The 20,234-nt window shown below is 43.7% G+C and overlaps 1 protein-coding gene across 2 annotated transcripts in view; it reads left to right on the plus strand.

The window, feature by feature from the left end:
- Positions 1-10,123, plus strand: part of brip1 (BRCA1 interacting helicase 1) — a 55,423-nt gene extending 45,300 nt beyond the window's left edge. For both annotated transcript variants that reach the window (XM_083984978.1, XM_083984979.1), the window contains 4 exons: positions 5,708-5,820; positions 6,454-6,536; positions 6,648-6,971; positions 9,338-10,123. In XM_083984978.1, coding sequence (XP_083841104.1) covers positions 5,708-5,820; positions 6,454-6,536; positions 6,648-6,971; positions 9,338-10,008 — 1,191 coding nt within the window. In that variant the 3' untranslated portion in view covers positions 10,009-10,123. The remainder of the gene's footprint in view (positions 1-5,707; positions 5,821-6,453; positions 6,537-6,647; positions 6,972-9,337) is intronic.
- The last annotated feature ends 10,111 nt before the right edge of the window (positions 10,124-20,234 follow it).

The raw sequence follows: 20,234 nt of genomic DNA on the forward strand, positions 1-20,234 counted from the left end.
ATATATAAAATGATTATAAAGTTGATATTAATGTAAAGCTATATAAACTAGATAGAAACAGGTGACCCTGCCTTAGAGTTTCTAACACCAGTCGATGTACAGCTTCTAGTTTTAACACAGCTTTTATTTCTCTTTTAACACATTTTCACCTACATTAAAGCTTCGCGTTAACACTTTAACATATTTACACCACATGTCTGTTGCTAATGGTTACCTAACTGGTCCCTCGTGTGTGTGTGTATATGTGTCGTGTTGCAGCGTTTTCTCTCCCATGCACCGGCGCCGATGTGTTCAGCCCGTTCTCCTAACACAGCACACATGGACGTGGACACGCCACCTCAGTGACTGTGTGCCACACTCCCATGGCAGCGCCCCACTGTGAGGATCGGAGGTGTAAACCCAGCTCCTCTTGATTTAAACTACCGCTGCACTCTGGATACCTGCACGGCCCGCATTCCCAGACACGCATAACTCTTAAACGCCACAGCCTAAGCACATGGCACGGCACATTTTACTGGCCTGTTGTGTTATTGTGGCCGAGATCAAAGTTTGAACTTGAAAAGTCCTCCGCGGTGAAAGCCCTGCAAAAGGTGGGTATTACATTTACGTCGAGGTTTTTTCCAATGGCATGTTTTACAGTGAGCGGTCGTGCCCTGCGTGAGCGAGTCCTACGATAAGTGGCTTTAACTGGCAATAAAAAGACACTTACAACTGATAAGGCATCTCTGGGAGTTTAATGAAGGGCTCAGCCTGCCTCATGCTGCTGCCCTTTATGACACACGACCAGGAGAGCACTTTGATTCCCAGCTCCGTCGGCATGTGAAGGGGATTTTGGAGGAATGCTGAAGAGTTCATGGAGATCGTCAAGACGACGGGATGATGGATGCTGCAGGCACTCGAGACACTGACTGTACATATCATCAGCCACTGGAGGAATGTTACAGCAGCTGATCACTGCATGTCTCCATCAGAAAAAACATCTCAGGCGTCGTCCTTCTTTGTTCCACCCTTTATTTACAGTGTCATGCAAAGGTTTGTTTGTTTGGGACAATTAGATTTTCAGTGGCTTCAGTAGAAAACCTTTGAGATGTAGTGGAACAAGAAGTTGGCAGTGTGACATGACCCCTTTCCCACTGGCCAAAAAAACCTGTTTAAACCCCCAAACAATGAGCTTCTGCAGTGGGAAAGTGTCACTGACCCACATAAAACGACTCTGCAATCGACAATTTAATCGGCTCGGCTCCGATCAGCTTGCAGTGGGAACATTACAACCAGGTCAACCCGCTAATTTACACGACGACGTATCGCAACTCCTTTCCATTTCAGCCACAAACTCCATTAGCCAACCAAAATTACATTGGTCAATTGGTCACAGGAAAAAAAAAAACATTTGAAGCTGTGTCTGTCAAAATTAAGTCAAAATCAATATGACTGAACTGTATATGAAAGGCTACAGGGCTTTTAATTTCAAGGGCCAGATACCGAAAGTCGTGACACTCACTCGCTGTCAGTTTTTTTGTCTATGCGACTTTTTCTGATGTTGCTACAGACGTTTCGAATGTATCCGAACGAATTACGGGTCATTTGATATTTGTTCGAACCTAATTTTTCTAAAAAGTGACAGCCCTAGTAACCGTGCTGGTGCCTTGACGCCATTGTGCACCTTCCAAAGTTCTGCATCGAGCAAACGCATTGCTGTGCAATTCACCACCGGACCAATCACAGCCCTTACAGTCTTCATCGCCTCGACACGTAGGTAGAATTTTTGGGAGGAGCACGTCAGGGGTTCACGGCGCCACAGAGGGCTCCTCGAACGTACGCCGTCAACTTGACGCAGAAGCATGAATCAGGCTGAAGAAGGTCTGGATCTAAACCTCCATCAGGTCCAACATGATCAACCGTCTCCTCAGAGATGGAGATCAGGGTCTGCAGCTCAGTTTGAACCAGTTCCCTGTTCACCACCATGTAGATCAGGTAGGTCCAAGCAGCAGCACACCAGAACTGACCTCAGTCTTCAGACAGCTGACTGGTCGAACTGTGTGTGTGCTTTTGATTGGTTGGAACAAAAACCTGCAGCCACACGGCCCTTTGTGGTCAGGCAGTTTGGACCGGCCTGATCTGGAACTTGTCGTGTGAATTTCAAGGTGGTACTCCACCGCCCTCACATTCATGTTGACTAACAGCTTGACTCTTCTCTGTGTTGGGTTAGTACAAGTCCTTCGATATTTATTAAACAACTGGAAACAGCCGCACAGACTGGCAGCAAAGAGTAAAAACAATTGGAAGTTACTAATTTGCATAATTCACACTGGAGTTCTGTCCATTACTCACACAATGGACAATTTATAATGACTATTCTCATCATTACGTCAATCAAAACATAAAGGTCATCAGGAAATATCAGAACCCTGCTCACCCTCTGACTGAACACTAATGAATATGTAAATTATATGAAACCACAGACACACAAACACGGTTGTGAATGTAGCCTCCATCTGAACTAATCCACGTTGGAAAGGAGTGTGATGCCCTTGTAAGTGTGTATGTATGGTGTGTACACACACACAGACACACACAGTGTCTTGAAGACGAGCCACTCAGCTGTCACCTCAGCCCCATGTGGCAGATGAGGCGCTCAGCAATCTCAGTGACAGACACAAGATGTCCTGGACTGCCAGGGGCGTGCACACTGACACTGATGCACACACACACACACACACACACACACGGCCTGCGTAAAATGTAGCTCAAACAGATTCGCTCAGCTGCGAATCATGCCTACTGGTCAAATCTATGTTTTTAGGGTTGAACAGGTAGCAGTGGAGGCCGAGGCCAAAGCAGGCGACTGATCTCTTGACATTTTAACTAATCCCTTCTAGCTGCTGGTTTCTTGCACATTTGGGAGATTCGCTAGCAGCCAGAATTGGCTTTTTCACATATGCAACCTGTCATGTTAGATTGGGACGGTGACATGGCGCAGGCCGGGGACGTGATGGCTCAAACGCTGAAATGGACTGTGATTGCATTCGGATGACACGGCTGACTCGGGGCTACTGGCCTTTCTGCTCCTGCTGTGGGTCTAGAAGTGGATTCTTTAACTGCTGCGGTGTCTCATGCTTTGGCAAACATCTCGCCACCGATCCAGCCACGTTTCCCCGGAGCCGCTGTGACACGGCCGCGTGAGCCGTGAGTTTAAGCCTCCTGACAAGCCCACGCTCACGTTACGCCGCTGTAGCACCGTTCCCGGGTCAGTCGTTGGGGGGGGGGTTTTATAGGTGTGATTAGTCATAGTCCAAGTTTTTTTTGATGGGGGCGACATTTAGGTTTTCCTGTGACTCTGCTTGTTTGTTTACGCGCGCGGAGGCCCGGGCGACGACAAGCGGCGGTGGCTTTGCGTGCTGCACGTAAAGGGAACAGGCTGTACCTGCCATGGCCCCCCCTCCGTGTTCGGTGGCTCAGGGCGAACACACGGTACCTGTCAGAAGCAGTTAGAGCGGCGTCCTGCAGCCTGCTCTGCATGGCAGCCCGTCAGACGCCAGCTGAACTTTTCACTTGTCAATCCTGAAAGGTTAGCGCTAAAAAATCAGCAATGACAGATGCAAATGGATGGATGCTTTCCTGGCATTTTTGTGCAGGGATGGCTCATGTCGCAGAGACCACCTGGTCTGGTCTGGTCTGGTCTGGTTTAGCCCCCACCACCTCCTCCGTCGGGCCCCCTCTCTTTAGCCCCTTTGTTCACCTTTCAGAACACATCTAGGTAATACCTTAGCACTTAGGGCCCTCAGTCGTATTTGTTTGGGGTCTGGTTTTTGCCCTACATCGCCTCACCCGCTCCGTGTGCCCCCTTCACATCCCATATTAATCCAATTAGTTTCCCATGCACGAAAACACACCGCCTCTCGTGCACATTGATGCCACGCAGAGATGGCAGAGCAGCAGCAGCAGCAGCAGAAACTGTTTCTGGACATGTGATTCAGATCAGTCGGTCGTCGGCATCAGACAAACACTCTGATGAAGCACCAGTGGAGAAAACATCCATATTTTCTTTCACTTCCTTTCCTCATCACTGATTGGCTCTTTCACCTTTAGTTCTTATCATTTCTCTGAGACTTTTCTCCATCCTTCTTTCTTTAAAGAGACCCAGAGGAGTTTGCTTTTGCTTATAAAAGAGTCTCATATTAATGTGGATGAATCTACGTTACCAACTTGTTAATGGGTCCATTTTCGATAAATATATCATTTCCTGGTTTCGGTTTCCCGGACGCTGCCCAGCAGGTCATGGGAATAACGCCGCCGGATCACTAGTTGGCATCGTTTATGGTCAGAACTACGACGGTATCTGATCGTCTTCCAACCTCCGGCTTTCATTCTTGATCAATGAAAACATTCTTGACAAATGTTTTCGCTTTTGTCCGTCTGGCACCGGTCCAAGAATTTCACCGTGTGCGCGGAGGCTCATGGGAAATGTAGTGTGAAAACACTTTGCTTTCCAAAACTCCTCGTTGTCACTGTAAGACGTGGATAATGAGTCCACTTTGACTTGTTGTGGTACATTTTTAATCTTTAATCTTTGCGTCCTTTCAGAAACTCTTCCCTCTTTCATATTTGAAGCACATGAGGATTAAAGAGTTAACTCAGCTCCATGTGTCCCTTGTCTCCAGCTCCAGAGTCCTAGTTCTGGTTAAACCAATGCCTTGTAACTACGTAGTTCCAGGGAGAATGGAGGCTCTCTGCCTTCCACCTAGCGTCTCTTGGCTGAAAACCAACCTTGTAAGATCAGAGCCTCCGACCCGGTGTCCCAGCTCTTGTCTCCATAGCGACACCGCCACACAAACATAACGCGCCCCGTAACCCGTAATCTCTTGTTGATGACAGATTAGACTACACAGATATACACATGGTAACATGGTAGATGATAAATAACCTTATTATTGATTGATTTCTCACCGGCTTCGTTGTTGGAGACAAATGCACATGGAGTCGAAAACGTTTTTTATTTAGCATGAATTCACTCAAACCTGTAAACGGAGCTCACAGGACACTTTTCTGAAATGCTCGCCGACATGATGACGTCTGTGTGGACTGAAAAACCCAGATTTTATTTTCTTTCTATTGATCCAAACCTTTATAATCACCTCATATTTGTGTGTTTTACTTTTTGGGAATCGTACAGAAAAGGGTAGAAATAACTGAAGAGGAAATTTTAACCATTCCTCTCTTTGTTTTAACCATTTCAGTCCTGAACCAAAGAGTTGAATAGAAACAGAAACAGATGGATGGATGTGTATTCTCAAATGAAGATGGATGAATACTTTATTTATCCTCCGGGGAAAATATATTTGCACAGCAGCTCATTAGTAACGAAAAGAATAGAAATTAGTAATTAATAAATAAACAATAATAATTCAGTAAGTCCAGCCACTTGAGAACAGTTTAACATTCCTGTTCATCATCAAATATTTTATTTTAATTCAATTTGATTCAACTGTATATGAGTGTAAATTAAATACCTTTTGTGTTTTAGAAATTTAGCCTTGATATCTTTGACAGAATAATTCAAAACTAATCCGATAATATCAGCATTCATCAGTCATATATCCATAGTGCGAGTTCTTAGATGTAAAATATCTGAAAGAATATTTCTAATTTAATTTAGTTAATGTCGCTGGTCAGTGTTTAACCTCTGACCTCTGCTCTGTGTTTCCAGGTGGAGCTGAAGATGAAGTACAACGACCAGCACTGTCGGTCCAGAGGGCTGCTGCCGGGCCACCGCTGGTACGAGATCCAGGCCTACCGGGCCCTGAACCAGGCGCTGGGGAGGTGAGGCGTCGTCTCTGCAGCTTTCACTCTGTTCTCTCACTTCACTTCAGATTTTAGAGTTTTAACCAGAACAAAGAGATCAGATCACATCAGCCCAGTTCTTAAGACCTTACGCTGGCTCACAGTCGGCTACAGAATAGATTTCAAAGTTCTGCTACTGGTTTACAAGTCACTGAATGGTTTAGGTCCAGAATACATGAATGACATGTTAGTAGAGTATAAACCCAGTAGAGCTCTGAGATCTACTGACTCAGATAGTCAGATAGTGGAGCTCAGAGTTCAAACCAGACATGGTGAAGCAGCATTTAGCTGTTATGCTGCACACAACTGGAACAAACTACCAGCAGAACTGAAATCAGCCCCGACTGTGAGCACTTTTAAATCCAGGTTAAAAGTCATGTGCTCATAGCTGAGCACTTTTTAAGAACTTTAAACTTTATCTATTTTCTTTTATTCTATTTTTTTATTCTTCTTTGCTCCTGTTTTTAACTCTGTGTTTTTTGTTTTTATGCTGTTCTTTTAAAATGTTTTGTCTTTATGTAAAGCACATTGAGTTGCCTTGGTATGAAATGCGCTATATAAATAAAGATGCCTTGCCTTCACACTCTGACCTTTAACCTTCCACCTGTGCAGGTGCATCCGCCACAAGAACGACTGGGGGGCTCTGATCCTGGTGGACGACCGCTACCGGAACAACCCCAACAAATACATCACAGGTACCCAGAGCAGCCACTAGATGGCAGTAGTTCTCCACTGAGACAGCTGCTCCAGTGAGTGTGTGGGTGTGTGTCTGATCTGTGTGTGTGTGTGTGTGTGTGTGACCTCAGGTTTGTCTAAGTGGGTCCGCCAGCTCGTGCAGCACCACGACACCTTCAACAACGCCATGCAGTCACTGGTGGCGTTCTCTCAGGTGCAGAAGAAGTTGGAGGCGTTGGCTGCAGAGAACCAGACTCCTTCCTCCTCCTGCTGCTCCTCCTCTCTGAGCGGTCACCCACCACCGGTCGCCGTGGAGACTCTGGGTCCGGTCCAGGCCTCAGAGCCTCAGACGCCTCTGGTCAAACCACCTGAGCCCCGCGCGGCCTCCGGCTCCTCCACGCTGCAGCCGTTCACTCCAACACAGATGAAACCCGAACTGAATGGAAAAGCAAAAGGTGAAGTGGTTTTAAAAAAAAGAAAAGAAAACAGTTTTAGAGCCTCAAGGTTAAAATGTCTCAAGTGTTTTTCATGGCCTGAAATAAAAAGAAATATTTTTTTAATATTATTGGTTCTTTAAATTGGCCTCATCTATCAATGGGGGCTTTTATTGCGAAGGAGCGGAAGCCTTGAGCTCCTCCTGCTCTGACAGATATGAAGTTTTCAAGTTTTACACCATCATCATCATGTTGTTGTTGTTGTTGTTGTTTTCAACAAATCATAAAAACAAAAGCTTGAAGAAAAACAACTTTATTATGTCCCCGTCTGTTTTTGAAACATTTTATGATAAAGACGATAAAACGTTTTGTCCATTAGCTTCCACTCTGCTACACAGTCCACAACCCTCCTCCTCCTCCTCCTCCTCCCCCCTTTTCTTTTTTCTTTCTTTCCTTTAATGATGAATTATGACATTTTTAAAAACAAGGCGGCGGTGGCGGCGGTGGCGGCGGTGGCGGCGGCGGCGGTCGTCCGTAGGTGCGTGTTGTTTTTGTTTGCAGCGGTACGATGACATCACCGCGGCGACGGGCGGCCGGCGCTGGGGCTGAGATGACGTGTTTGCACATCGTCTTGGTGAGCGCCCATTGTCTGCGGGGGTCACGACAAGGTTGAGCTGTTTGCTCAGTTGAATTCGGTGTGGTGGATAAGTGTGGTAGCAGCCAGCCGACCCCCCCACTGCCCCCTTCCTCCCCCTGTGTGTGTGCGGGGGGGGGGGGCAGGGGGGGGCTGGGATCAGTTGAGTGGCTTGCCTCATTACTGTAAGGTCTTTTGCATGCCTGAGTGGCGTTGGAGCGAGCTGATGAGCAGATGTTGGACTGTTGCTTTTAATTAAATCCTCTTGACCTTTGTTTGGGTTTTATTGAGCGGAAGCCCACATTTAGATATTTCTTCTTATTTAAAAAAAAAAAAAAAAAAACTAAGGCCCTGGTTGTCATGGTGATGGTGATGATGATGATGTGTGAACCTGTGAAGCTTCTTCTGAACACTTTAAACTCATTCAGTCAGTAAAAGGTTCAAGTTTGAGGTGGGGGTTTTTTTAAAGGGATAGTTCACCCAAAATTGAAATTTCACTCATCTACTCACCCTCATGTGGACTAAGGGCTGGGAGAAGTTTCAGAGTCCTCCGTGCCTTCTCTGAGTTACAGGGGGTCTCGGCGTAGCAGTGCATGTCCATATAACGGTTGCAAATGGATACCAACTGTCTTCGTAACAAAAAGACACACCAAAAAACATCCAAATCCATGCTGCTCGTATGGAATGTCCGTCTTGTATTGAAGCCCCGAAATGCGAAATTCGTTCGTCCGAACCATGAAGAGGAGCTTCCGCTACAAACAAACTTGAACTATAGACTAATTTAATTTTTTTCAGAACAATTTCGCATTTCGGGGCTTCAATACAAGACAGACATTACATACGAGCAGCATGGAGGTATTTGGATGTTTTTTGGTGTGTCTTTTTGTTACGAACACAGTTGGTATCCATTTGCATCCGTTATATGGACATGCACTGCTACACTGAGACCCCCTGTAACTCAGAGAAGCCACGGATAACTCTGAAACTTCTCCCAGCCCTTAGTCGACATGAGGGTGAGTAGATAATGAGTGAAATTTCAATTTTGGGTGAACTATCCCTTTAACCCTTTTTTAAATGGCAGAAAATCTTGTTTTGGCTTGTCAAACAAGTTCCCACGCGTCCTGGAAAACCTGGAAAAGGGTTGACCAACTTTCCAGTCATAGAAAACACATGGAAAATGAGAAAAAAAGTCAAATGTCCTGGAAAAGCTGGAGTTTTCCTGGTAAATCATCAGCTACCAGAACTCACTTTGACTTCCTCAGTGCTGAGATTGTATTCTTGTTGATGGGTGTTTCCAGTGTTTAAAAACAGAAACAACATGTTTGTGTTGCTCTATGATGAATAAATTTGTCATAATTTCTAATCAGACTGGAAACATCCTGGACAATGATAATAATGCCCTGAATAATGCACACACAGAGAGGACCGCCCCTTTATGCCGTTCTCCCTCCTCATTGGATAAAGGTTGTAGGATACAAGGAAAGTTTTCTCCTCGGCTTACAGCAGAGCAGAGTGACTGACAGACCCGTGTTTCAGACCAAACACTCTATAGAAGTGATTGCTGTCGGAAGATACAACTATTTAAGACTTATATTAACACAAACATTCTGCTTACTTCTGCTTTAACTCCCCAGATTAACACCAACTCTTTTGAGGAATTTACTCTCACATAGTAACGTGTAACACTGGAAATGTAACACTTTTGATTTTGCTGAGTGTGTGAACCGTGACTTTGTGTGTTTCCTTCCTGCAGAGCCTCAGCAGCAGGCGAGGACGTCTCTGCCGTTCTACCACATCTTCACCTCCAGCCCAGTCAGCAGCAGCTTCAGGAAGCCGGTCTTCAGAGAGAAGGAGCCCGGGGAGCAGCCGGCGCCGAAGCTGGAGCCGAAGACGGAGACGGAGACGAAGACGTCCTGTCCTCAACACGAGGACACGGACACGTCCAGGGACATTAAAGCTGAGGCGTCTCCTGTAGCGACGTGTGAAAGTGAAGAGAAACCAGTCAAAGACACAGAGACGGAGAAGAAAGAGGAGGAGGAGGAGGAGGAGGAGGACCAGACCATCTTCTACACTCCAGAACTTTTCGAGGACGAAGATGAAGACGAAGACGAAGGAGGAGGAGGAGGAGGTGAAGTGGAGGACGGAGGGGACGGCGGCCCAGAGACGCATCCCAGAGAGGAGGAGGAGGGGGGGTCAGGACAGACAGAAAGCTGCTGTCTGCTGGCGGAGGAGAAACCAGCCGCCGCTGCTCCAGAGGGAGGAGGACACCAGGAGGAGGAGGAGGAGGAGGAGGAGGAGACGGGAGGAGGAGAGGAGGTACAGGAGGAGCCAGACAACAAACCGAGGAGGAAGACGGTCAGCAGGCTGCGCAGGAGGTCCAGACTCAGAGCCCCCTCCCCCTCCTCCCCCCCTCCTCAGGTGTAAACAGGACTCAGACTCTGTGGTGAGTTCATGTTCCACCACACACACCTGGACGTTTCTGTTTATATGATGTACACACACACACACACACACACACACACTGATTAACACACATACAGTACACACACATTGAGTTACACCTGCCCCCAGGCTACTGCCCCCCCCCCAATAAGACGGATTCTCAGTTACAAACACTGAGAATCATTAAAACACAACAACATCTGTTTCCTCGTCATCAGTTTGTTGAAAACACAGAGATTCATGTTCATAGATTCATATTTCACCTTCACTACAAACACAAATGTGTAAAAAATCTGTTTCTATAAAAATTAAATCAAAAATTTTCTTCAATGTTTTTCTTTGTCGCTGTGATTTTTGTTTTTCACTCGCACAACAGTTCAGCCTTTAAAATCCTTTCAAAGTAAAAGTCTGGACTCAACATATTTCACCCAACTGTATTGATCAGATCAAAGAGAGAGAACTAATAAATGTCAATAAAATGAAATAATATAAAAACAGCAGCTGATCGTAAATTTACAACTTTATTCTTGTAATATTATGACTTTTTTCTCGTAGGAAATGTACGACTTTATTCTCGTAAATTTACGACGAAGCCAAAGTGCTGTACAGGTAAAATAAAAGGTGAAAACGACTGTACAAACATGTGGGACGTAAAGCAAGAAAAGTTTCTCCAGGACTCGACCTGAGTTGAAGACTTTGGCTGATCAATCATCAATCATCATAATCAATTTCAATGATGTGATGTTGTCACTCATCAGACTCTGATCCTCTGTTATCTACTCTTCCTCTTCTTCCTTCTCTTCCATCTTCTTCCTCCTATTCATCCTCTATTTCTTCTTCTTCATCCTCTTATTATTTTTTTCTTCCTCCTCTTCTCCTTTTTCTTTTTCTTCCTCCTCCTCCTCCTTCTTCCTCCTCTTCTCCTTTTTCTTTTTCTCCCTTCTCCTTTTCCTCTTCTTCTATTTTTCTTTTCCCTCCTCCTCCTTCTTTCTCCTCTTCATCCTCCTTTTCTTCTTCTTCCTCCTCTTCTTATTTTTCTTTTTCTTTCTTCTACTTTTCCTCTTCTTCTTCCTCATCCTCTTTTTACTGTTTTTCTTTGCCTTCCTCCTCTTCATCCTCCTTTTCTTCTTCTTCCTCCTTCTCCTCTTTCTCTTCTCCCTTTTCTTCCTCATCATCTCATTATTATTATTCCTCCTCCTCCTCTTCTGGGCGTGTGTGACGGTGTGTAACTGTGTGTGTGTGTGTGTGACAGTGTGTGTGCGTGTCCATCTCGGTGTAATCAGCTCTCTAACGAGCGCAGCATCGTCATCGTGTTCGAGGTGAATCAATCAAGACTAAAAACCCAGAATCATCAAACGAGTCGACGCAGACGGAGAGAGGAATGAGATTAAACCTGATTCGTCTCGTTAGAGCTGCGTCTGATTGGCTCAGACCAGACAAGTGTTTTCCTTTAAAGCCTTTCTTCACTCCTCATCAACCCCTCCTCCTCTTCGTCGTGTGTATATGTAATCATGCATGACGACTCGTTAACATCATCAAAACAGAGCGCGTGGAGAGAGAGGCCGAGCCGTGTGTGTGTTAAAAGCTCTTAATGAGGAGCCACGTCACCGCGGCGACAACGCATCATCTCACTGATTCAGAATGAAACTGTGACTGAGGTCAGTTCAGTTCATTTAAATGAGATCAATAGGATAAATAACTTGTTATAAGCGTCACAAATCACAACGTGTCATAATATTTTATTGTAACAGTCAAAATAAGATATTTCAAGATATTCAAAATCCCAATAACATCATATTGTATCAACCTAAGTATCATGATAATATTATATCACCTCACCGTCGTTTGTCTCTATACTGTAACAAACAGACTTCATGTGGACGTCTCAGTTCACCTAGCTGTGGCGCAATGAATTCTGGGTAAATTGAAACTTGTTTTTTTCCAAAACCAGAAGAAAGAGAGAAAATAATAATAGAGATAAAAGAGAAAAGTATTGATGGGTTTCCATTTTCATCTCCATTAAAGGGATAGTTCACCCAAAATTGAAATTTCACTCATTATCTACTCCCCCTCATGTGGACTAAGGGCTGGGAGAAGTTTCAGAGTCCTCCGTGGCTTCTCTGAGTTACAGGGGGTCTCGGCGTAGCAGTGCATGTCCATATAACGGATGCAAATGGATACCAACTGTCTTCGTCACAAAAAAACACACCAAAAAACATCCAAATACCTCCATGCTGCTCGTATGTAATGTCCCTCTTGTATTGAAGCACTGAAATGCGAAATTGTCCCGAAAAAAATTAAATGACAGAAGACATTACGAATTACGAAGACAGTTGGTATCCATTTGCAACCGTTATATGGACATGCACTGCTACGCCGAGACCCCCTGTAACTCAGAGAAGCCACGGAGGACTCTGAAACTTCTCCCAGCCCTTAGTCCACAGGGTGAGTAGATAATGAGTGCAATTTCAATTTTGGGTGAACTATCCCTTTAACGACGTCACCAGGAACAAAACAAAAGGACCATATGCGTCAGAAGTGAGTGTAACGTTATTTCTCTCCATTTTTGGGCGTGGCACTTCCTGTTCTCACCCAGAATCACATCATGTTCATGTTATTGATCCGATTTATTCATTGAATCCATGTTACTGAACCAGGAGCCTCTGGTTTTAACAGTGAGACAGAAACGGAGGCTCAGCTTCAGCTTCAGTTTTAGCTGCTGCTGCTGCTGCTGAGTCTCTGCAGCAGGAGGCGTGTTCCAATAATCAATAACCACTCGATCTCTGGTTAATCTGAGCGACGGTGGTGACGGAGCAGAGACTCGGGCCAGAGAACCACGGCCTCCAACCGAGATTCATCCGTCTGGAAATCCTTAAGCTGCTTTCTGAGCAGGTCGACTCTCAGACTGGAGGAGAAGCTCCTCCTACAACTACTCCTCCTCTTCTTCCTCCTCTTCCTCCTCTTCTTCCTCCTCTTACTCCTCTTCTTCCTCCTCGTCCTCCTTTTAACTGTAAAACATGAAGCTTTTCTTACAGAGCTGTGTTGTAATGTAAAATATAAAGTATCAGACTGATAATACAACTGATGAAGGTTAGAGACAAAAACCTAATAATCCAGAGAAATATACATGTTTGCAAGTTGAGATGTTTTTAGTTTATATATTTTATATCATGTTGTATAATTAAATAAATATAGGACTGATGATACAGTAGAACAAAGTTTAATGTTGAAATCTTCCACTGACTTTTGACTAAATCTGATCATAAGAGCCGGTGTAGAATGAAGAATAAAAGTTTTATATTAAATTATATGAAAACAACAACATTTAATCAAAGTTTATTTCTGAGCGTCAGTGTGTGTGTGTGTGTGTGTGTGCAGCGAGCGTCTCCAGCGATCATCACTGTGATCTGTCAGATTAAACAGATTAACCCTGAGTGACTCGAACATTCAGGTCCAACTGGAACTTTCCAAACTCTGCTGAACTTTCAGATCCTTCAGTCTCCTCAGAACAAAACACACACACACACACACACACACACACACACACACACACACACAAACAACCTGGTTTTTATTTAATGAACACATCACTGAGAGTTTTGTGATGGTTTAGAGACGACACTTAACTCTTCTCTGTCTTCTCTTTGCTTTTAAATTCATCCATTTTACCGATTCCTTGCAAAGTGCTCTAAAAATATACATATTATTATTATTGCATTATTTTACAGTTTTAAACTGCAAAAACAGCCCTAAATAAGTTTGTTTTGTTGAGTTTTTATTGAATCAGTTTTTGAACCCTTCTGTTGTCCTTCTGGGTCAATCTGTTCCCTTCCTCCATCCTTTCTTCTTTCTTTCCTTTCTCCCTTCCTTCTTTCCACAATCCTTTTTTCCCTTCCTTCCTTCCTTCCCTTTGTCCTTCTTCTTCCTTCCTCTTTTGATCCACTTGACCTGATCTGTTCCCTATCCCTCCATCTTTCTTTCCTTCCCTTTTCCATTCCTTCTTTCCTCCCTTCTTTCCCTTCTTCCTTCCTTCCTTGAACGAATCTGTTCCCTCCCTCCATCTTTCTTTCTTTCCTTTTTCCCTTCCTTCCTTCCCTCCTTCCTTCCCCTTCCTTCGTCCTTACTTCTTCCTACCTTTTTGACCCCATCTGTTCCCTTCCTCCTTCTATCTTTCCTTCCTTTTTCCCCTCGTAGACACCAGCTCTGCTCATTATTAAAAAAAAAATCAAAATAAACTTTAATGTCCCCGGAGGGAAAATTGTCTTGGACAATCAATACTGTACATCCTACACAACAGATTTTAAAACCATACACCATTTCACATACTCACACACACAACCAACAGAGATCACTTACAGACAGTACGACTAAGTTCATGGTTCATACAAAGTAATAAATAATTATTGCACTTTCTATATATTGCATCTTGCCTCAGTATTGCCACAGTCTCTGGGTCTTAATTGCACCATTTTGTATGTGTGTGGACTCCACCATCAGTATCAATTTAAGGGTGCCGAAGGAATAGAATATATAGCTATTAAAAAGAAATGTATATATAAAATAAAATGAACAAACCCTTAACATAATTTTACAGTACACAGATAATAACCAAATACCTAATATAAAACACATATGATCCAGAACTGGATAGCATGTAGAATAAGGTGAAAAGAACAACAAAAAAGAAAAGTTAGAAGGAACACCTGGACCTCAGGTGACTGCTAGTGTTTAGCAGGTTTGTTCATTCATGCACGGTCATATCTCGGTGTTGTGGTCGAGGTTCTGCTGGGACCGGCATCGGTTCAGCTGGTGGACTCAACCAATCTGCCATCATCCTGTGAACCCGACCTCCTCCTCCTCCGCCTCTTTCCACCGTGTGTGTTGCTTTTTGTTGTTGTTGTGGAGCTGTGAATTTGACAGACGCCATATTGTCTGTAAAGCCTCGGAGCCGGCGGAGTCCGTCTGGAGTCTGCAGGGTCCCGGGGCCCGACACGGCCGGCGTGGGGCCCGACACGCTCACAACAACTTTACTGTCGTTTTGACCCGTTAATCTCAATTGGTTATTGATTGATTTCATAAGCCCCTCCCCCCTCCTCCCTCCAACACCTGCCCTCCTCTCGTTATATCTGACCTCCCATTGTTGTTTATGAACCGCGGCGCTCTGCAGCGTGTGTGTGTTACGACATGGCCTGTTGTTGCTGAGATGAGACCGGAGGCTCCTGATACTCTGACCTTTAATAACGTCTTCACGCCTCAGCGCAAATCAAAGACAATTATTTTCATCTCACTGGTTTATTTGAGGCACATAATGAATTTCTGCTCAGTAGCTTCCAGCAGACAAACAGGAAGTGAGTCGGACTTTAATCTGAAATTCAAGTTGTTGTTTTAAATTAAGAGGTTTATCAGCAGCAGGTTAGTTTTTCATCTTCGCTCCCTCTTCTCTGTCCTGAGTTCCTCTTCAACTCTTCAGGTTGTTTCAGGATTCAGACGGAGGCCTGTGATGATTGATTATTATAACGACTGCTTTGTTTTCAGAGCAGACTTTAAACTCTGCTCTTTATTTTTACACATTTACAATTGAAGTTTTACTTTCTTAACTTGGATAAATTTAAACTAAACTCAAACTTAAATCCTGGATGATAATTCGTAAGATATATAACAATAAAGGACAATGAGGACAAGTTTCTCCTCTTAATAGATGTACATTTTAACATATAGGATGTCATTAAAGTCAAGTCACAGTTTATTTATAAAGCAACAACAACCTGAGTCGACCAGAATGATGTACATTTATAAAAAAATTAAAAAAAATACAGTATAGTTAATCATGGACAATATGATAATAAATAAATACAATGCAGGGAATAGTAAGAACTCAATTTAAAACAAATTTAGAATAAAATTCAGCTCTAACATGAACCAGAGTTGCTCGTTAACTTTATTTTTATTAGAATATCAATTACCAACAATGTAAAATTGATAAAATGACACAGTCAATCACTTGTCCAAACCCTCCCATCAGACTCTGTCTCCAACAACTATAGTAAATAACTAACAAGTTCATTTATAAAGGAAATATACAGATCATGTTGCACAGATAATAAAATGTTATATGAAATATAAATAACATTTGAAATGGAAAAATTTGGTCCCGTACAGAAATAGATTACCGGTACTTTTTTTTTTAATAGGTTTTCTTGTGTTTGTATAATGTGATATTTAACATGTATATTGAACTGAAATATTCTGTATTAAAAAAATCTTATATAACAGAGCATTTTAACAACAAAGAACAGAATCAGGTGTGAACAAAATAAAAAGTTCCAAGTCCAAACCTCAACATTAATTTTCCAGCGTTATTCACCTCAGAGATGAGGTGTGTGTGTGTGTGTTGACGTGTCACTGTGGGGTGGAAACGAGCATCTTCGGTTGCCGTGGTGCTTTAAGTGAGTAGCTAATGAAATTGATTTCTTTAAGCCGGTGTAGCCTGATGAGGATTGTTGGACCGGATCATCTGTCTGCTGGAGCAGCTGTCAGAACTTGGCTTGAGTCAGAGGTTTGGAGCCCCCCAGGACAATAAACCCCCGATTTATTTCAGAGGGTCAGAGGAATTAGACACCTAATCTGCCTACGTGGGTTTATAAGTTGACTGATCTTGATATAGACGTCCATTGTTTGGGCTCATCTTAGTGTGCTTACACCATAAGCCGGTTAATGCTATAAGTGTGATTGTGGCAGCAGCCGTTTGTCGACGAGCAGGCCTGATGTCCTTTTTGTCGTTGTGTGTTTACTGTGGTGGGGTCTCTCAGCAGGAGGGGTTGGTGGGGCATTAAAGAGGGGGGCAATTAGCCATTGATGCAACCTTACCCCATTTATGCTGGACCAGATAAGAAACTCTGATCCATTAAACTTCTTATCGTCTTTGTGTCGTATCGTCTCGTTGCATTCCTCCACGTCTTCGAGATCGACGAGAGCTTCTCTGAAAGAATCCATCAGTTCTGTTGGGTTTTTAATGTTCGTACACAGAAGAGCAGGAAATAATTATATTTATTGATTTTTTTTGTGCCATTATCCCCCTTTTTTCCCCAATCAATACAGTTGAACTTGTTTTATTGGGAGTGGAACAGGAAGCTGCGGCGCTGTGCGGCCACAGTAAAAACCAGTCGATAGCTCTGATTGATCCGTTCTGGAGTCACTTCAGGCTAAGATCATTAATTCAGACCTGATTATGTTCTGATCCGTCACTTTCCTCAAACATGTTCGATCGATCAGTCGATCAGTCAGTCAGTCGGACAGACGGGTGGTTGGTATCTCACCAACGATTGGCTGGATTGTCTTCACCCTATATAGATCTCCAGTTAAACATCTAAACGTCTCCTGCTTTGACTGGCATTGAAATATCTCTACAACGATTGGACGGGTCGTCATGGAGCTCGTCCTCCAGCGTTTTCACCTCTCTGATACAACCCATAATAGTGTCTCCAAAAAAAACAGAGGCTTTGGTTGTCATGGTTATCATAATAAACACACCGTCGTCGTCATGGTCATGGTTGATCTCTAACTGGATTTGAAACAGAATTAAAGTCTTTATGGATTTCATGCTCAGATGTTTCTACAGCTATGTGGGTCTAAATGTTGGTGCAGCAAGGAATTATGGGATGGAGAGATAGGGATGTTACACTGATATAAAAACTCAGGGCTTTTAGATACTTGATTGTCTGGAAGATTGTGATTGTGTATCTGCTGCTGTGGCCTCTGACCTGAAGTCGTTTCCAGTCTGAAGGTCCATTAGATCTTCTCAGTCGGATCAGGCAGCTCTTCAGTCTGACAGCTTGATGACTTTGTGGGTCGTCCCATCAAACCCTTTTCTTTTTCAGGACTCTACCTGCTCTCGGCCGCCACATGTTCCTCCGAGCTGCAGACTTCACTTTGCCTTAAATGATGGCGTCTCGTAAATCTGTCCTCAGGAACATTTGCTTCTCGTTTGTGAGCAGCTCTTTTGGTTTGAGTCGGGGGCTTTCGGTCTTTGGATGGTGACCTCTGTGGTTTTTAAACAGCTCTCCTATTAGCCTGGTATGCTATGCAGAAAAAAAAGAAAGTGAGTTATTATCAGACTGAGGCTCTGTACAGTCGTTGAGAAGACTTCACAGGCATCTTCCAGTTTCCATTAGATGGTAAATTACCAGGAGCCTGAAGGTCTCGCTGGGCTGTGAAGGTTGAAGCAGCTCTGACAGGTTGAAGTACCCTCGGCCCAAAGGCACAGGAGGTTCAGACCTGAAACAGTAGAAACAGGGCAGTGTTGATGTGTTGTTAAAGCAGAAGTAAGCGATCGGTCGTTTTGGCTAACTTCTTGTCAGCAGATGGAATTAGCAGTCCCTACGTCACCACATTCACGCGCATCCCTTGGCTGCACACACAGAGAGGACCGCCCCTTTATGCCGTTCTTCTCTCATTGGATGCCGTCGGAATATATAACTATTGAAGACTTATACTTTAAGATACTAGAGACAGAGGAATATGATCCAGACTCAAGTCCACAAGGAGTAACGGACTAATGTGTAAAGTCATGTATTGGAGGAAGTGAAGGACATCAACACCTTCAGTTGTTGGAGGAACCTCTGTGATGGTAAACACCAACACCTGGTTCGTTTGGAGCAGTTGTTCCTAATCAGGGAGCGTTTAAGCCCAAAGATCATTTTGTTTTGACAGATGTAAACACAGCAATCGCCTTCGGATGTGGGATAACCCAGGGTTCTTACAGATCCTTAAAAAGTCTTAAAAGGCATTGCATTCATTAATCTAAAAACAAGGCCTTAATTGGCATTAAAATAAATCAATTTTTCAAAGGTCTTAAAAATGTTAACGTCTATTTGGGGTTTTATGATTATAATTAGTCTCAAATCTCAAAATAATTGGTAACATTCTGACATAGGGAAGTTAGTGGCGGCCGTCACCGCTAAATTTCTCACCGCCACCAGCTCCCAAGTCAGTGGGTTTTTTTAATGCATTTTATGCATTTATTTTGAAAGGAGAGCTAGAAAGAGACACAATCCAACCCAGGGTCGCTATAGCGGGCGTGCTCTACCAAGTGAGCTCATGGCTCAGCGTAGCCTATTTTATTGGAGCTTCTTCGATCGATGCGTCATTAATGCCACCACTGCTTCGGAGTCGGGGCAGACACACATGTTATGATGGAAACGCCATAATTCGAACTAAAATCCCCTGATTCGAACTAAAATATGCTCGCTAGAGCCAGGTTTTGGTAGATTTGAAAGGGATGGAAACAGTTATGTTCAAATTAAGTGTGACGTAGCGCACTTTCACCCCAACTGCTCCCGTGTTTGCAGTTCACTCACAAGGCAACAACATCAGGGTTTCCACTATATGTAACTGATTGTGATGCACAGCAAAATAAAAGCCCCCACACCTTCAGAATAATGTTTTCTTTTCTTTTATATGTTAAAACAATGTAAACCAGGGTTTCCATTACCAGTTACCATTACTTTGCACCCCTTTCCACTACACAGTTACAGCTCGACTTGGTTCAGGTGCTTTTCCATCACAGCTGAGTGAGTTCACTACATAGTTCCTCCTCAGCAGGGCTGTAGACAGGTTTTTTAATTGGTGAGGAGGTCCGGGGGGTGGGGGTATGTGAACATGTGTTCATATAATGTATATATAATTCATATACATAATGTGTTCAAAGTGCTACCTGCCCCACATCAGACCGCCAATAAACAACGTGGACGAGGTTATTATAGGAGGGGGACATGCCAACCTGCAGAAAACTTGCGCGAGTTTGTGAAACCAAAGTTTTACCAGGATTCGAATTTCTTTTAATGCACATTTCCCAGTAATTTGAATCACTTCGGATGGAAACAGAGCAAACGTGTCCTTTGTTTATCATCTCCTCTCCACAACTACACAGCTGTTAAATGATGTCACTTACTCACTCATAACCCCCCCCCATTCATTCATGTATGTATACAGTTGACTCAGATCAGCTGAGCTGGGTCAGGTTTTAATTCTCAGCCCCGTTGAGACCTCTATTCCATGGTTTTTGTTTGGGTAACCTCTTCGTCCTTCTGGGTACGATTTCTGACCAATGAGAGAACAGTTTGTTTACAACTTTGGACCGGTTGGGACTGTTACCATGTAAACACAAGCGACCCAATTTTGTTGTTTTTTGACTCATCTTGCTGCTGCAC

Source organism: Trachurus trachurus (assembly GCF_905171665.1).
Source record: "Trachurus trachurus genome assembly, chromosome: 13".
NCBI classification, from domain to species: Eukaryota; Metazoa; Chordata; class Actinopteri; order Carangiformes; family Carangidae; genus Trachurus; species Trachurus trachurus.